This window comes from Oratosquilla oratoria, chromosome 5 (genome assembly GCF_046742065.1).
Source record: "Oratosquilla oratoria isolate Oo_2021 chromosome 5, ASM4674206v1, whole genome shotgun sequence".
In the NCBI taxonomy this organism is placed as follows: domain Eukaryota; kingdom Metazoa; phylum Arthropoda; class Malacostraca; order Stomatopoda; family Squillidae; genus Oratosquilla; species Oratosquilla oratoria.
This window is the reverse complement of record NC_134781.1, coordinates 41,378,168-41,391,835: the sequence shown is the minus strand read 5'-3', so window position 1 is coordinate 41,391,835 and position 13,668 is coordinate 41,378,168. Positions and strand designations below refer to the sequence as shown.

General features: G+C 42.4%; 1 protein-coding gene across 1 annotated transcript; it reads left to right on the top strand.

The window, feature by feature from the left end:
* Positions 1 to 345: 345 nt before the first annotated feature.
* Positions 346 to 13,089, top strand: LOC143025479 (facilitated trehalose transporter Tret1-2 homolog). The gene is made up of 5 exons (XM_076185204.1): positions 346 to 812; positions 3,255 to 3,704; positions 5,741 to 5,870; positions 6,394 to 6,576; positions 11,467 to 13,089. Exons 1-5 carry the CDS (start codon positions 759 to 761, stop codon positions 12,549 to 12,551), a joined length of 1,902 nt encoding a protein of 633 aa, XP_076041319.1. The 5' UTR covers positions 346 to 758; the 3' UTR covers positions 12,552 to 13,089.
* The last annotated feature ends 579 nt before the right edge of the window (positions 13,090 to 13,668 follow it).

Here is a 13,668-nt window from a genome sequence, read left to right as displayed (position 1 = left end):
GAGGAGGAAGAGAATGAGGTGAATGTGGGTTGGTGGTTTTAGAACAAAGAGGATGAGTAGGAGTAAAGTGGGGGCGCGAGGATGTCGGGAGAGCTGAGGAGGAAGAGGAGGAGGAGGAGGAGGAGGAGGAGGAGGAGGAGGAGGAGGAGGAGGAGGAGGGAGGGAGGGAGACAGAGGAGTGAAGAAAGAGGTGGAGTAGGTGGTGGAGGAGGAAAAGGGGGGAGTGAATATGGAGTAGGAGTAGGGTGAGGGAAAAAGGAAGAGAGAGGGAAGGAGGTGGAGATAGTGGTGGAGGAGGAGGAGGAGGAGGTGGCACTGGTATATATATATAAGCTCGCAGCGTGACACATGCGGCACTGACTCTGAAGCCGCGACAGAAATCCCGGTCTCTCTCGAACCTACAGGGTCTTTCCCTCCTCCTGTATCTCTCTCCTTCTGAGGACCCATTGTCCTCAGGTCCTCAGATCGAAGAGGAGAAGTAAGGATCCTCCTTGAGAAAGGTGAAACTTGAAGGAGGTTCGAATAGGCCTCAAAATACTTAGACTCGAAGAAGTTCATTCTAGATAGTCTCAAAGTGCTAAGACGAGAAGGAAGTCTTTCTGGGTAGTCTTACAAGTGCTTGAACCAAGGGGTCTCTCTTTAGAGTCTCAAGGTCTTCAACCTAAGAGAAGGTGTCTAACAGGAGTCTTAGAATTCGAAGACCCGAAAGCGGCGTCAGTGTCTGGTTTCTGCAGACTCTACGGAGACGTCTCAGGACAATGGAAGCACCTCTCATGAAGATCGAAGATCTAGGAACCTCACCAATGACGAAGGTGAGCTGTAACTGAGGATTAGATAAGAGTTATGTATGAAGAAGGTGCTTAACTCCTGAACAAGGTTAAGTTGATAACCTTCAACTGGAACGAAGTTAGACCATTTAAATGTTTTATTCTGGCTAATGCTAGAGGGTTTTATTCAGTTTAGGCGAGAAAAAAACTTAGAAATATGGTTTGTTACCTTACTACCGGGAAAGCTGATCAACTCTTCACCATTAAACGTGGGCTGTTAAGAGTTCAAGTGTGCATTTGGGGATTAATTGATCGAATTTATATTCGTAGTTTATTGATTTAATTTGTATTTCTTATTTCTAACCATTTGCTTATGTGAGCTATAACTCCCCTCTCTCTTCTCTTATCCAATCTTATAAATCATAACTTTCAAAATATCTTTAGGATTAAGTAATTTTTTCCTTAAAATAAATCTCTAGGTTTGCATTGTATAATTATAACACACACACACACACACACACACACACACACACACACACACACACACACACACACACACACACACACACACACACACACACACACACACACACACACACACACACACACACACACACACACACACGTACACAACTCGTGGCGCAGTTGGTACAGTTCCCGGTTGCCACTACGGCGGTCCGGGTTCGAATCCCACCCAAGGCTGAAATAATTTCAGTATCGCTACGCTGCGGGTTGTTACTCCAACTCTCGTGGGTGGGGAGTTGGGTGTGTGTGTGTGTGCGTGCGTGTAAGGTCACAGCATTACCAATAGATCGTTCATATATGAGCTCTGAGCTCTCTTCCGGGAGGGAAATAGCTGTCGATCACGAGTCCAACACGTGATCCAAGACCATGGTGAATCACACACACACACACACACACACACACACACACACACACACACACACACACACACACACACACACACACACACACACACACACACACACACACACACACACACGCACACACACACACACACACACACACACATACATACACACACACACACACACACACACACACACACACACACACACACACACACACACACACACACACACTCGCACACACACACACACGCACACACGCACACACACACACACACACACACACACACGCACACACACACACACACACACACACACACACACACACACACACACACACACACACACACACACACACACACACACACACACACACACACACACACCGCCCAGGTCTGAAATAATTTCAGTAATGCTGCCCTTCGAGTCGTTACTCCAACTCTCGTGGGCAGGGAGTTAGGGTGTGTGTGTGCGTGTAAGGTCACAGCATTACCCATAGATCGGTCATAGGAGCTCTGAGGTCTCTTCCGGGAGGGGAATAGCTGTCGATCACGAGTCCAGCACGTGATTCAAAGACAAAGGTGACTACACACACACACACACACACACACACACACACACACACACACACACACACACACACACACACACACACACACACACACACACACACACACACACACACACACACACACACACACACACACACACACACACACACACACACACACACACACACACACACACACACACACACACACGGGAGGGCTTTAAGAGTTCATGGAAGTAAATTATAAAAGACCACATGTCGAAAAAATGTGAGTAAATACAGTTTTCCCTATATATGTATAAATATGTGGATTAGCTTAGGAGGTGATGATATAGCCCAAGCTCAAACAATACATGAGTTCAAATCTAAATATGATAATTGGAAATAAAAATTACAGATTAAGTTGGAACCGTATATGAATTTGAGTCTCGGTATGTTAGAAAATTAGAGAATAGGAGACCGGACTCAACGAGCGTTGCTCCTTTCCTGTATACATAAGGTAAACACAATTAGGTAAATACACACACACAAACACATGTATGTGATTGAAGAATAAGAGACAGGACACCACGATCGTTACTTCCTTCCTGTAGTACAAGTAGACAAATACAATTAGGATGATACACACAAACTAGTGCGCGCGCACGCGTGCGCTTGGTCTTGCATGCACATAATCTATACCTTGCAAGGCTTCATAATCCTCAACATATTGGCTCTTCCTCACTCGAGGTCGGTTCTCACCCTTTAAGAGACAGAAATCCCTCCCGGCTGATTAAAATCGCCTAGTGGCAGCAACCGAATCATAAAAAAGTTGTTATTCTTCGGGTTCATTGGGATCGGGTTTAAAGTATTGTGTCATAAGCTTTATTGAAGTCTAAATACATAATTGCCTTTTCCGAATTACCTATTGTGCTGTGCCTCCAAGTCTGAGTGCACGTTATCTCAGCTGAAAAATGAATGTATATATATTTTCAGGTGTTCAAGTCATATATGAAAAAGTAAAATTGGTTTTACCTGTCATGTGGTAAAACCTGGGCTCTAAAGATCTAAGAAGTTGTTTTCTTTCAGGCTGAGTTTGAGGAGGAACCTGACTACTCCGACGTCAACCCTAAGGACGTCGACACCCACAAAACCATGGACTCCTTTCAGGACACCGACACTTACAACTTCACCACTAGCACCTACACCTACGGCGTCATGGACTCCATGAGCACCAGAATCCCCGAGGATGACTCCAACTTGAGTGATGGTGACCATGGTCAGGTCACTGATCTTCGGACAGACGCCGCAGGTACAACGACGAGTCACAGCTTCAGCGTGGCCGATCACCTCCATAACCACCAGCTCTGCATAAACGACAAAAACAAGAGCAACAACAACAACACACACAACTACAACTTTAACTACAGCGTAGCCACTACCAACAACAGTGAATACAAAGTTGCCAAAAACGAATGCATAAATGTTGACAACACACAGAAGAAGGCGTGTTGCAACATTTCTCCCTTCTTCAGGCAGGTAAGTAAGATAGACACCCTAAACCATCAAGATGAAGTGTCCCCTTTTAAGAACTTTGTTCTGGCTGACGTCTGGCGATTTCATTAAACTTAGAGGTCTTCCTTGGTGGTAGAGGGTTTATCTATGTCATCCCCATGTCCATCACCCTAACGTTACATTACATTACATTACATTACATTACATTACATTACATTACATTACATTACATTACATTACATATACCTAACTGGTTCACAGAAGCTTCACTCCTTCAGGGGTGGCTTCTAGAGGACGAATGACACCACCTCTCTAGAAGAGTTACCATTGGTAGATTGGGTTCAGTGGACGGGGACTACATGTAAACTTGGGATGCCTAGTACATTTAATCTTGGTTATCATTGTTACAATAATGGAAAGGGGTGGGGCTCATCTTACCAGTCTCCTGTGCATGCTTGGGATGGCTAATAGTCTATTTGTTAAACACCATTATTGCTAAGTTGATACTCGTAGCAAGGACTGAGACATATCGTAACGTACAAGGTAACTAATATAGTTAATCTTAATCAACACCCGTAAAGGAGCTGCTAAATTATGGAATTATGTGCAAACGTAGGACAAATACTTACATACATATACCAAACGGTTTTTCCCCCTTCTATCCACGGTAGCCAAAAAACAAAGGCATAAAAACCATTCCCACTCATTCCATCCCTAATACACTCCACCCCCCTCCACCCTCTACCCTCCCTCTTATCTTGGCACCTCCTGGATGACGGGTCATCCCTGCATCTTGTCCACTGCCCTGGGTCAGAAGCAGTGTCGCAAGACACAGCACATTCACAGCAAGGCCGCTTCATTAAATCGGCGACCCCCCTCTCCGTCCCCTCATGCAGAAAAGGAGAAGACGGGAAGAAATCCCTTCGGGTATGCGTAATTTTTTTCTCACACATACCTCACCCCCATCTCCTCACCCATTCCACCTCATGCATCACAACATCATCCATATACAACTATTCTCCATTCACCCCTGTTTTTTGTCCTCTCCCGTCCTTTCTCAACAGACATTCCCCTCTTCCCCAAAGCCCCTTTCACCCCATCCATCCATCTCATCCTAGGTCGCCCCCTCATGTTCACTCCCTCCACATCTGCCTTCCATACCTCTTTTACTAGTCTTTCTTCACTCATTCTTTCCATATGTCCAAACCATCCTAATACTCTTTCATCCACCCTATCTCCCAACTCCCTTACCACCCCTGTTCTCCTCCTCACCTCCTCATTTCTCACTCTATCAAGCCTAGTAACACCCATCATACTTCCCAGACACCTCTCATATAGTCTATATACTTTCTTCATTTCCACATTTATATTTGTAACCCAACGTTGCTTTTTTCTCCTTTTACACCCACAAATTCGTTTTTCTTAGTGAGGACTAACTGGGAAATTTTATGTATTATTTCAGCTTGTGTTGGTGCATCCTCACAGACCTCCTCTTCTACTTTTAGTTTGGTAATTTCTTCCCTCTGTCTCAGTTGAAGTTAATTTTTACAATTACCAATTACCCGGTATACCTTTTTTCATTTTTTTTTCTCTATACGTATTCTCGTTTATTCATTTCCGATTATTCCACTAAATTCACTGCATTCCTTTGTTTTTCTTTCTTTAGTTCATGGAATATCTTATTTTTTGTTGTTGTTGAGCTGCTATTTTTTTCTTTTAGATTCCGCCTCTCTCTAACACATGGCACAATTTTTTTTCATACCCGAGTTGAAGTATTTAAACAATATACAGTATTCCAGTTTCTCTATTTCTCTCATATTTATCTTTTCTCTTTTCAAAAGTCTATATTCACCTTTTCCCTATTGAATATCACCATCACCAAGTAGCTCGGTCTCAATGAGGTACATAATATCTGATTCATTCATATCATAAACTGTCTACGCTTGCATATATCATTTTCATCTTTATCTAATTGTGTGATTATTTACTGGATATCAGTAATCTTGCTCTCTTGTAGCATTAGAATAACTAATCCTTTACCCTATATTTCTGCCAACCAGTTGATGGCTGTTTTGACGGTTTGTGGAATGGGTGCGTCTTCGGGTATCTTTCAATCCTTCTCCGCTGTGGCCATCCCTTCGTGGAAGGCTGGACCCATGAACCTCACTGACAACCAAGCCAAGTGGTTCGGTAAGCTGACCAAGGGCGAAAAAATCATCCTATATTATCTTAACAATCACTCATCACATCATTGACGTGTCCAGTGAATATATGTATCACCTAACATCCAATATATCGACATTGTGCAGAATTCCTGGTGCCTGAACTCGGGCTATGTGGTTTGTAAGCCTCTTTCTTTCAGAGTAATGCTCAAGAGCTGGAGGAGTCAGAGTATTATCTCATCGTGGAAGATTCTTGAAAATTTGCTTGGGATGTATGTGTTTAAACAAACAGGGGAATGGTACGAGCGTTCAACCATTCAGTCATGCAGACATTTGGGAGTATGATCTTACCTCTATCACAAGCAAGCCTCATGCATATTTCATGCCATATTGTCCATCTCTTTCGAATATTTTTCATGCAAGAACAAAATATCCGTCATGCAAAGAAATACATTATCGTCATGCAAGAAACTGGGGACGATCAGAGCTGTCCCCAGAAAACAAAGTGCCGCAGTGACCACTCACTAACAGAACTTTTTCAATCCCTACAGCATCTCTCCCGAGTTTAGTCACGGTTCCAGGAAGCTTCTTCGGAGGTCTTATTTGCGAGGCCCTGGGCCCCAAACAGGCTCTCACAGTTTTAGTGCCCTTTGTGGCACAGTCGTGGGCACTCATCTCTTTTTCCGGTTTTTATTCACATCTTCTGCTGGCCAGGTTCTCCCAAGGGCTCTCAAGTAAGTCTGTAGTCCTTTATTCGTAATTTTAGATCAATATCTCTCCCAACTTTCCTCCCTACCTTCCTCTCTTCCATCCTCCTTCTCCCCATCATTTTCTCTTTTCCCTCCCTATCTCTCTCTCTCTCTCTCTCTCTCTCTCTCTCTCTCTCTCTTTCTCACACACACACACACACACACACACACACACACACACACACACACACACACACACACACACACACACACACACACACACACACACACACACACACACACACACACACACACACACACACACACACACACACACACACACACACACACACACACACACACACACACACACACACACACACACACACACACACACACACACACACACACACACACACACACACACACACACACACACACACACACACACACACACACACACACACACACACACACACACACACACACACACACACACACACACACACACACACACACACACACACACACACACACACACACACACACACACACACACACACACACACACACACACAGACGCATCACACAAAATCACTGAATGAATAATAAGCAATAGTTCAGAGAAGTAATTTGATTGAGCTGTCTAACTTGAATCTTTGTCAGGCTATCCCTAAACCAACCAACTACCACCTGGGTTGACACCGCACGATCCAAGGTTATTACTCGCAATGCCAATGTGGTGGATGCATATACTTTCCCATAGGTGGTAATGGACATGGAACTGCCTAATGTATGCCTAATGGTCTCTTGTAGTCTCCTTTATTCTTATATTCTTACGACTCCCGGGATTTGTGGATCATGAGTGCAACCTTCGTTGGGCTCCGAGATGGATAGGGATCTGGGAGGGCGAATCTATGCATCTCTTTATGTGGTATCCAGACATGGCTTTACTGTTGGAGATGGATTTGCAACCTTCTCCCTGTCAAATCAATCAAGGCCGCTACATGGGCAACCAAGGTGGTGCAAACGAGACACTAACACGTCGATCTAAGCCTAGGGTGAACCTCCGACGGGATCTCCATGTGAGTACCTTCTTTTTCTCTCCAAAAACGATCGGCTTCCATTTTTGTCGGCAGGGTTCAGAAGGCTTAGAATGGACACGATGCCTCTCACTGAGGTCAGCAGACCAGGTAGTGGTGAGATGAGTGGTGAGGGATCTATTACTGGACGAACCAGAGCAAAGGGACCCCACTTCAGTGGATAGAAGGCAGAAAGATAATGATAGCGTTGCTAGCCGACTATAGGCCACCACTATCGGGTTTACTCCGGTTGATGATCTCATTATATTGGGGGGATAAAGAACACTTTTGAACCTCATCTCACTTATTGCACCATGTACTCCTATCCTTATTGTTTATGGAACTTTAATGTAGTTATTAGCACCAACAAAGCTGACTATGAAATATGTTGAAGTCCCCTATGGCTGTGAAATCAGGAACAATAAATTTTGCCATAAGAAGAAGGTATATGTACATGAAGTTTATTGCTTTTAAGTATTTTTGGGTGTGTTACTCTAAAATTTTTTGCCAAAATTTTTGTTACGTGGACTGAAGGGAAGGATAGAAGTCTGTTGCAGGCAGTGGGAGGCAAGGGAAGGGAAGCATCAAATAGGATCGATACAACATCGCAAACAGCCTTGTCGGTGCGTTCGTTGCCAGTTGATTCTTCAAAATTGAATAAACTAGCAGCATCGAAATACTTATTTCTCCGATTGCACTCAGACACCGTGGTGAGGTAAACTGCATCGTCCTTAAAGCCCCGGTCTCACATTCAAGATTCTCGTCAAATATGAATTTGAAAAGCTGGAAGACGACTTTGTTTACAGTATTCTATTCTTCCTTAAGGACAATTCAACAATGTGTCTAATAATCGTATAGGTTTAACTTCTCTTAGTTTGTCATTCAGCTTCCCAATATATGACGCAAAGATGATTTGACTTCAGAGATTAGAAAGATAAAAGATTGTAATCTATGACGATCCACTTGCTTAGAGATGCACTTACATGCATATACCAAAAGATCCTTTCCCCCTCAAAAAAGAAGAAGAAAAGAAAAGAAAAGAAAAGAAAAGAAAAGAAAAAGAAAGGTAGCTTAGGCTAGGCCCCCAGGCTTCAACCGTCCCAAGTCCACCCAACACCCATTTGTTTTCCACTCTACCTTAGCTCCTTGTATCCTCGTTGTGTCCACATTGTGTCCCCGATGTGTACTCCTTGTGTCATAAGACGGTTGGCAAAGAACCTGATCTTTATCTTTTCTTCGTCACTTGCACATTTAGATGAACTAGTTTGATGTTGATTAATAGTTTATCAAATCTGTCAGAACAGGGCGATTTTACGTGCTGAGGGAATTTTTTTCTCACTTCTGAGCTTCACTATCTTTTTATCTATTTATCTATTTAATTTTTTCTTCATTATTCTTTAACAGTAGAAGGCATAATACTTCATGATAAGAAGATTAAAGGGGTTTTGGCTCCGCAAAATTAAAAGGATAAATCAATAAACAAACAAATAAACTAAATACACAGGTTAAAAAATATGAAAAAAATGAGTAAATAGATAAAGATAGGTAAAAACATATAAATAAATGAATACATATATAGAAAATGTAGGTAAAAATGAATAAATGAATAAAGATATATAAAATAAATTCAAAATAGATCAATAAATAAACAGGTGAAAAATAGATATAGATAAAAATAGATATAAATAAAAACAAATGAATGAATGGATGAATGAAATTTTGAATAGATAAAAAACAAATAAGTTAATAAACATGATATAAATGAATAGAAAAATAGATCAATAAATAGATAGATCTACATTATAAATAAACGAAAGGATATATAAATAAATAAATAGATAAACTAGCTACTTAATAAATAGGTAAGTAAATTAAAAAATTAACAAATAGATAATAGATATGAATAAAATTAATCTAATGAATAAATAAATAAATAAGTAAATAAATAAATAAATAAATAAATAAGTAAAAATAGTTAACAACATTTTATAAAGGCATGCCTTCATAACAAAGAAATTGTTTATGCATGGGATGATTTTTTCTACCCTTTCTCTTCCCGTATGGAGTATTGACCACATATGGTTTATGCAACGATTATTTTTAATGTTTTAGTGATATACGGCTCGACGGTGCGGTGATACCGTTCTCGACCGCTAATCCAGCGATCCAAGATCTAATCTCACCCAGGGCTGAAAAGAAAAAGAAAAAGAAAGAAAAAAAAATCAGCATTGCTGGACTGTATATCGGCACTCCAACTCTGGTGGACAAGGAGTTGACTGAGTGTGTGTGTTTGTGTTTGTGCGTTTGTTTGTTTGTTTGTTTGTCTGTTTGTTTGTTTGTTTGTGTGTGTGTGTGTGTGTGTGTGTGTGTGTGTGTGTGTGTGTGTGTGTGTGTGTGTGTGTGTGCATTACCCATACATCGGACCACATATGAGCTCTGAGCTCTCTTACGGGAGGGTATTAGTATATGATTGAAGATAGTATCAAAAAAGGAAAACACTAGTCAGAGTATGTCGCTTAGTTTTGGGTTCGATTCCCGCACTTCTTTCCAATTCCCAGCAGTGACAATTACCTGCCCTGACAGTCCAAGAGGCGCATAGGGGAAAGGAGACGGCTTCGGGCGCAGCTACACAGCGCCCCCTGGCGTAGGGTCCTCAGCATCATTTTGAACTTCAACTGTCCAGTCTCTGATCCGTCGTCCTTAAGCCTAAGCTCAAACTGAGATGCAGACGACGCAGCACGGGGCAAAGCAGACGTCCTCTTGCTGAACTAAAGTATGGTTTGAACTTTTTCTCACTTGAAATGCTTCTAGATGTACTACCTCAGCATCTCAGGTGAGAGAGAAGTTCAAACTGTACTTCAATTCAGCAAGAGGAAATCTGACTTTACTCTGTGCTGTGTCGCCTGTGTCGCCTGCGTGACAGTTTGCGCTTAGGCTAAGTCTCTCTTTTACCATCTCTATGACTCCACCTCTTCGGCGCGATTTTGTCCCCATGGGATAGAAATGTAGGTTACTGTCTCTCTGCCTCATCCTCTCTCTCTCTCTCTCTCTCTCTCTCTCTCTCTCTCTCTATCTCTCTGCCTTAAAACAAGATACGAGTACACGCAGCCACTCATGCCATGTCAACACACCGAAAGATGCGGAACGGTCTACCGATATCCCCATACGACCACCTCCTACCCAACCGCCACAAGTAACGTCGACGCAAGACCATGGTACGAAGGCACAATATTGTCAGTGCTCGGCTCGGACTTGGGAGTCGACCTGTGTGACGGGGCTCCCAGACGGATGATATGCCACGGTGATCACCGTGCGGGCTGTGTAACCGTCCTAACACGAACACCCTTGGTATTATTGTCTCCAGTGACCCATAGTGACAGACAATATTCCCCGGAGACGGGGCATGATGATTGTATGTAAACACTTACATAGTACCACTATCCCGCCATCACCATTTCGGGGGATCCTGAATGATTATTGTATTATGTCTCCATTTAAAGAATGTGTGTAATATATGACATGTCCTCTAACACAATGCTGTGATAGATGTACTATTGTTTGCCGCCCACGGGCGTAATAAATTTATTAAAACCAAAAATTTCTCTCTCTCTCTCTCTCTCTCTCTCTCTCTCTCTCTCACTCTTATTGTTTTTTTATGGACCTTAACATCTGGTACTATTTTTCTTTTCAAGTGTGTATTCTTATCTACTTACACACATTGCCATATTGTTGACATCAAGCGATTTTATTCAGCTGAGGAAATCGACGGCAACCAGGTCAGTGTAGAACAGGTCTTGGCTGACTTAAAGAATAATAATAATAATAAAAAAGTGACCACCTTTTGCCTTTACAGTGTCGGTGATCAACGTGGGGATTGTGATCTATCCTGCCGAAGTGGGCGCCACCCAGACCCGGGGTATCATGATCGGATTTTGTGACAGCTGCTACCAGTTTGGAGTACTCCTGACCTACACTCTCGGAGTCTTCCTCGAATCGGAGAACATCGCCGCTGTCTACTTCGGCCTTCTCTGCGTTCACATGCTCGCCCTCACTCTCACGCCGGAGAGTCCACTTTGGTTGGCCAAGAGGGGTCGCATCGAAGAGGCCACACAGTCCGTGAAGAGTCTCAGAAGAAGCAGTCTCACCCCAGACACTCTGTGGTCTCTTTCTCAGTCATCTTCAAAGGCCGAAGCCAGTAATGGGCTCCTGGACCAGTTCAAACTACTCAAGGAATGGAGGATCCTAAAGTACGTCCTTGTGGGCTCCTTTCTACTGATATTTAAGGAATTGACAGGGCAGTGCGCCGTTACAGCCTATACGGTTCAGATTTTCCAGTTAAGTGGGTCAACAATAGATCCCTATTGGTGTACGTTCGTCTTGGGTTTAGTGCGTATGCTAGGTTGCTTGCTGTCCATGACTATAATGGAACGATTCCCACGTCGCATCACTCTCTGCGTCGGGGATCTTCTGACTTCGGGTAGTATGATGGTGATAAGTGTGTACTTTCTTTGTAAAGAATTCGAGCAGATTCCCGAAGGGAATAGTTTCGGGTGGGTTCCCTTCTTGGGTATGATCTCCTTTACTGCCCTCCAGGGGTGTATTATTGGTCCGGTGACATGGGCACTAGTAGGCGAAATTCTTCCTAATGACATCAGGAATCTTGGCGGAGGAATTGTAGTGGCCGTCTTCAGCCTGTTTCAGTTCTTGGTGACCATTACCTTTCCCGATATAGTCAAGACCATTGGGTCAGGTTGGACCTACTTTTGCTACGCCTGCTTTTCTCTCTTGGGTGCATTCTTCGTTATGTGCTTCGTACCTGAGACCAGAGGTCTCACCATTGTTCAGAAAACAGACATCGAAAAAGAGGGTGATCAAGTCACCAAAGAGTCATGGGGAAGAATATCTGATACTTCCGATGTAAGATTTTCGACTTCGTAGGTTTTGAAGTGGACTGTTACTCATACAGGAGAATCAACTTTGAAGCAAGATAGCAAAGTCGATAACGAGAGGCAAGGAAATTACTCAGGTTTAGGAAGAAGGAAGCCTATTTGTTCTGATGGAATTTTTTATATTTGAGGACCGATCGCTGAAAAGATGAACTTCGAGGCGCAGGACGGTTGTCTCCTTAGGGGCGAGAAATCCTCCATTTTTGCCGTTTTTTGAGAAGAAGGGAGATCAATGCTCCATCTTGACATAAAGTGGCAAGAATGAGAATTACTATGGAACAAAATAAGAGGCGAGAAGATAAGTACTTAGGAAGAATGGCGATTCCTGATTTCATTCCAATATAAGGATTCGATCTTGTGATTCACGAGTTTATTCTAGTGTGTACATAGATTGGAGTGTGAATGTAGTAATACTAATTGTTGTTGCTGTAAATCAGTGAAAGGTAGCTATTTTTTATAACTTGTATAATCAATTAGTTTTCCTGGATACGAAAATCTATAATCTTTTAAAAATAACTTTTTGATATATACTGCTTGTTTTTCTTTTGCTTTTCCCATACGTAGTAAAGAATGACCACGTATAGAAAAGGAAAGTCACAAGAACCAAAAGGTCAGCTTATAATCAGCCCATAAATAACATTTCATTTCTGAGTACTGAAAGAAGATTCTCATTATTCTTTTTTATGAAGTAATTCATGGGGGAAGACCGAGAAAGCGAGTGCATAGGTGGACTTTTACAAAAGATGTTTAGGGTCTATTCAAATAGGGTCATTCCATGGAGAGGGCATAGAATCCATTAAAAAAAAAATAGCTGTGGTAACAGCAATAGAAAGGAAGAGGAGCAACACAAATTATAGAGGCTCCAGTTAAGAACTAAGTGTTAAGAACTTAGATGAAAAGAGTTCTTGGAAAGAATATTCTTGGATTCCGTCTTTTTCAGAAGAATCTCTCTACATGCCTTTCACAATCCGTGCTTAACTCGAAACCAGTAAAAGTGGCAGGGATACCCCTTTGTTTCTGTACGCCTCATATGAGAAGGCATTCATTATATTGGAAAGAAACTCTCCACACAAGAAAAGGCGTTCTCCAAATTGAAACGAACATGAAAT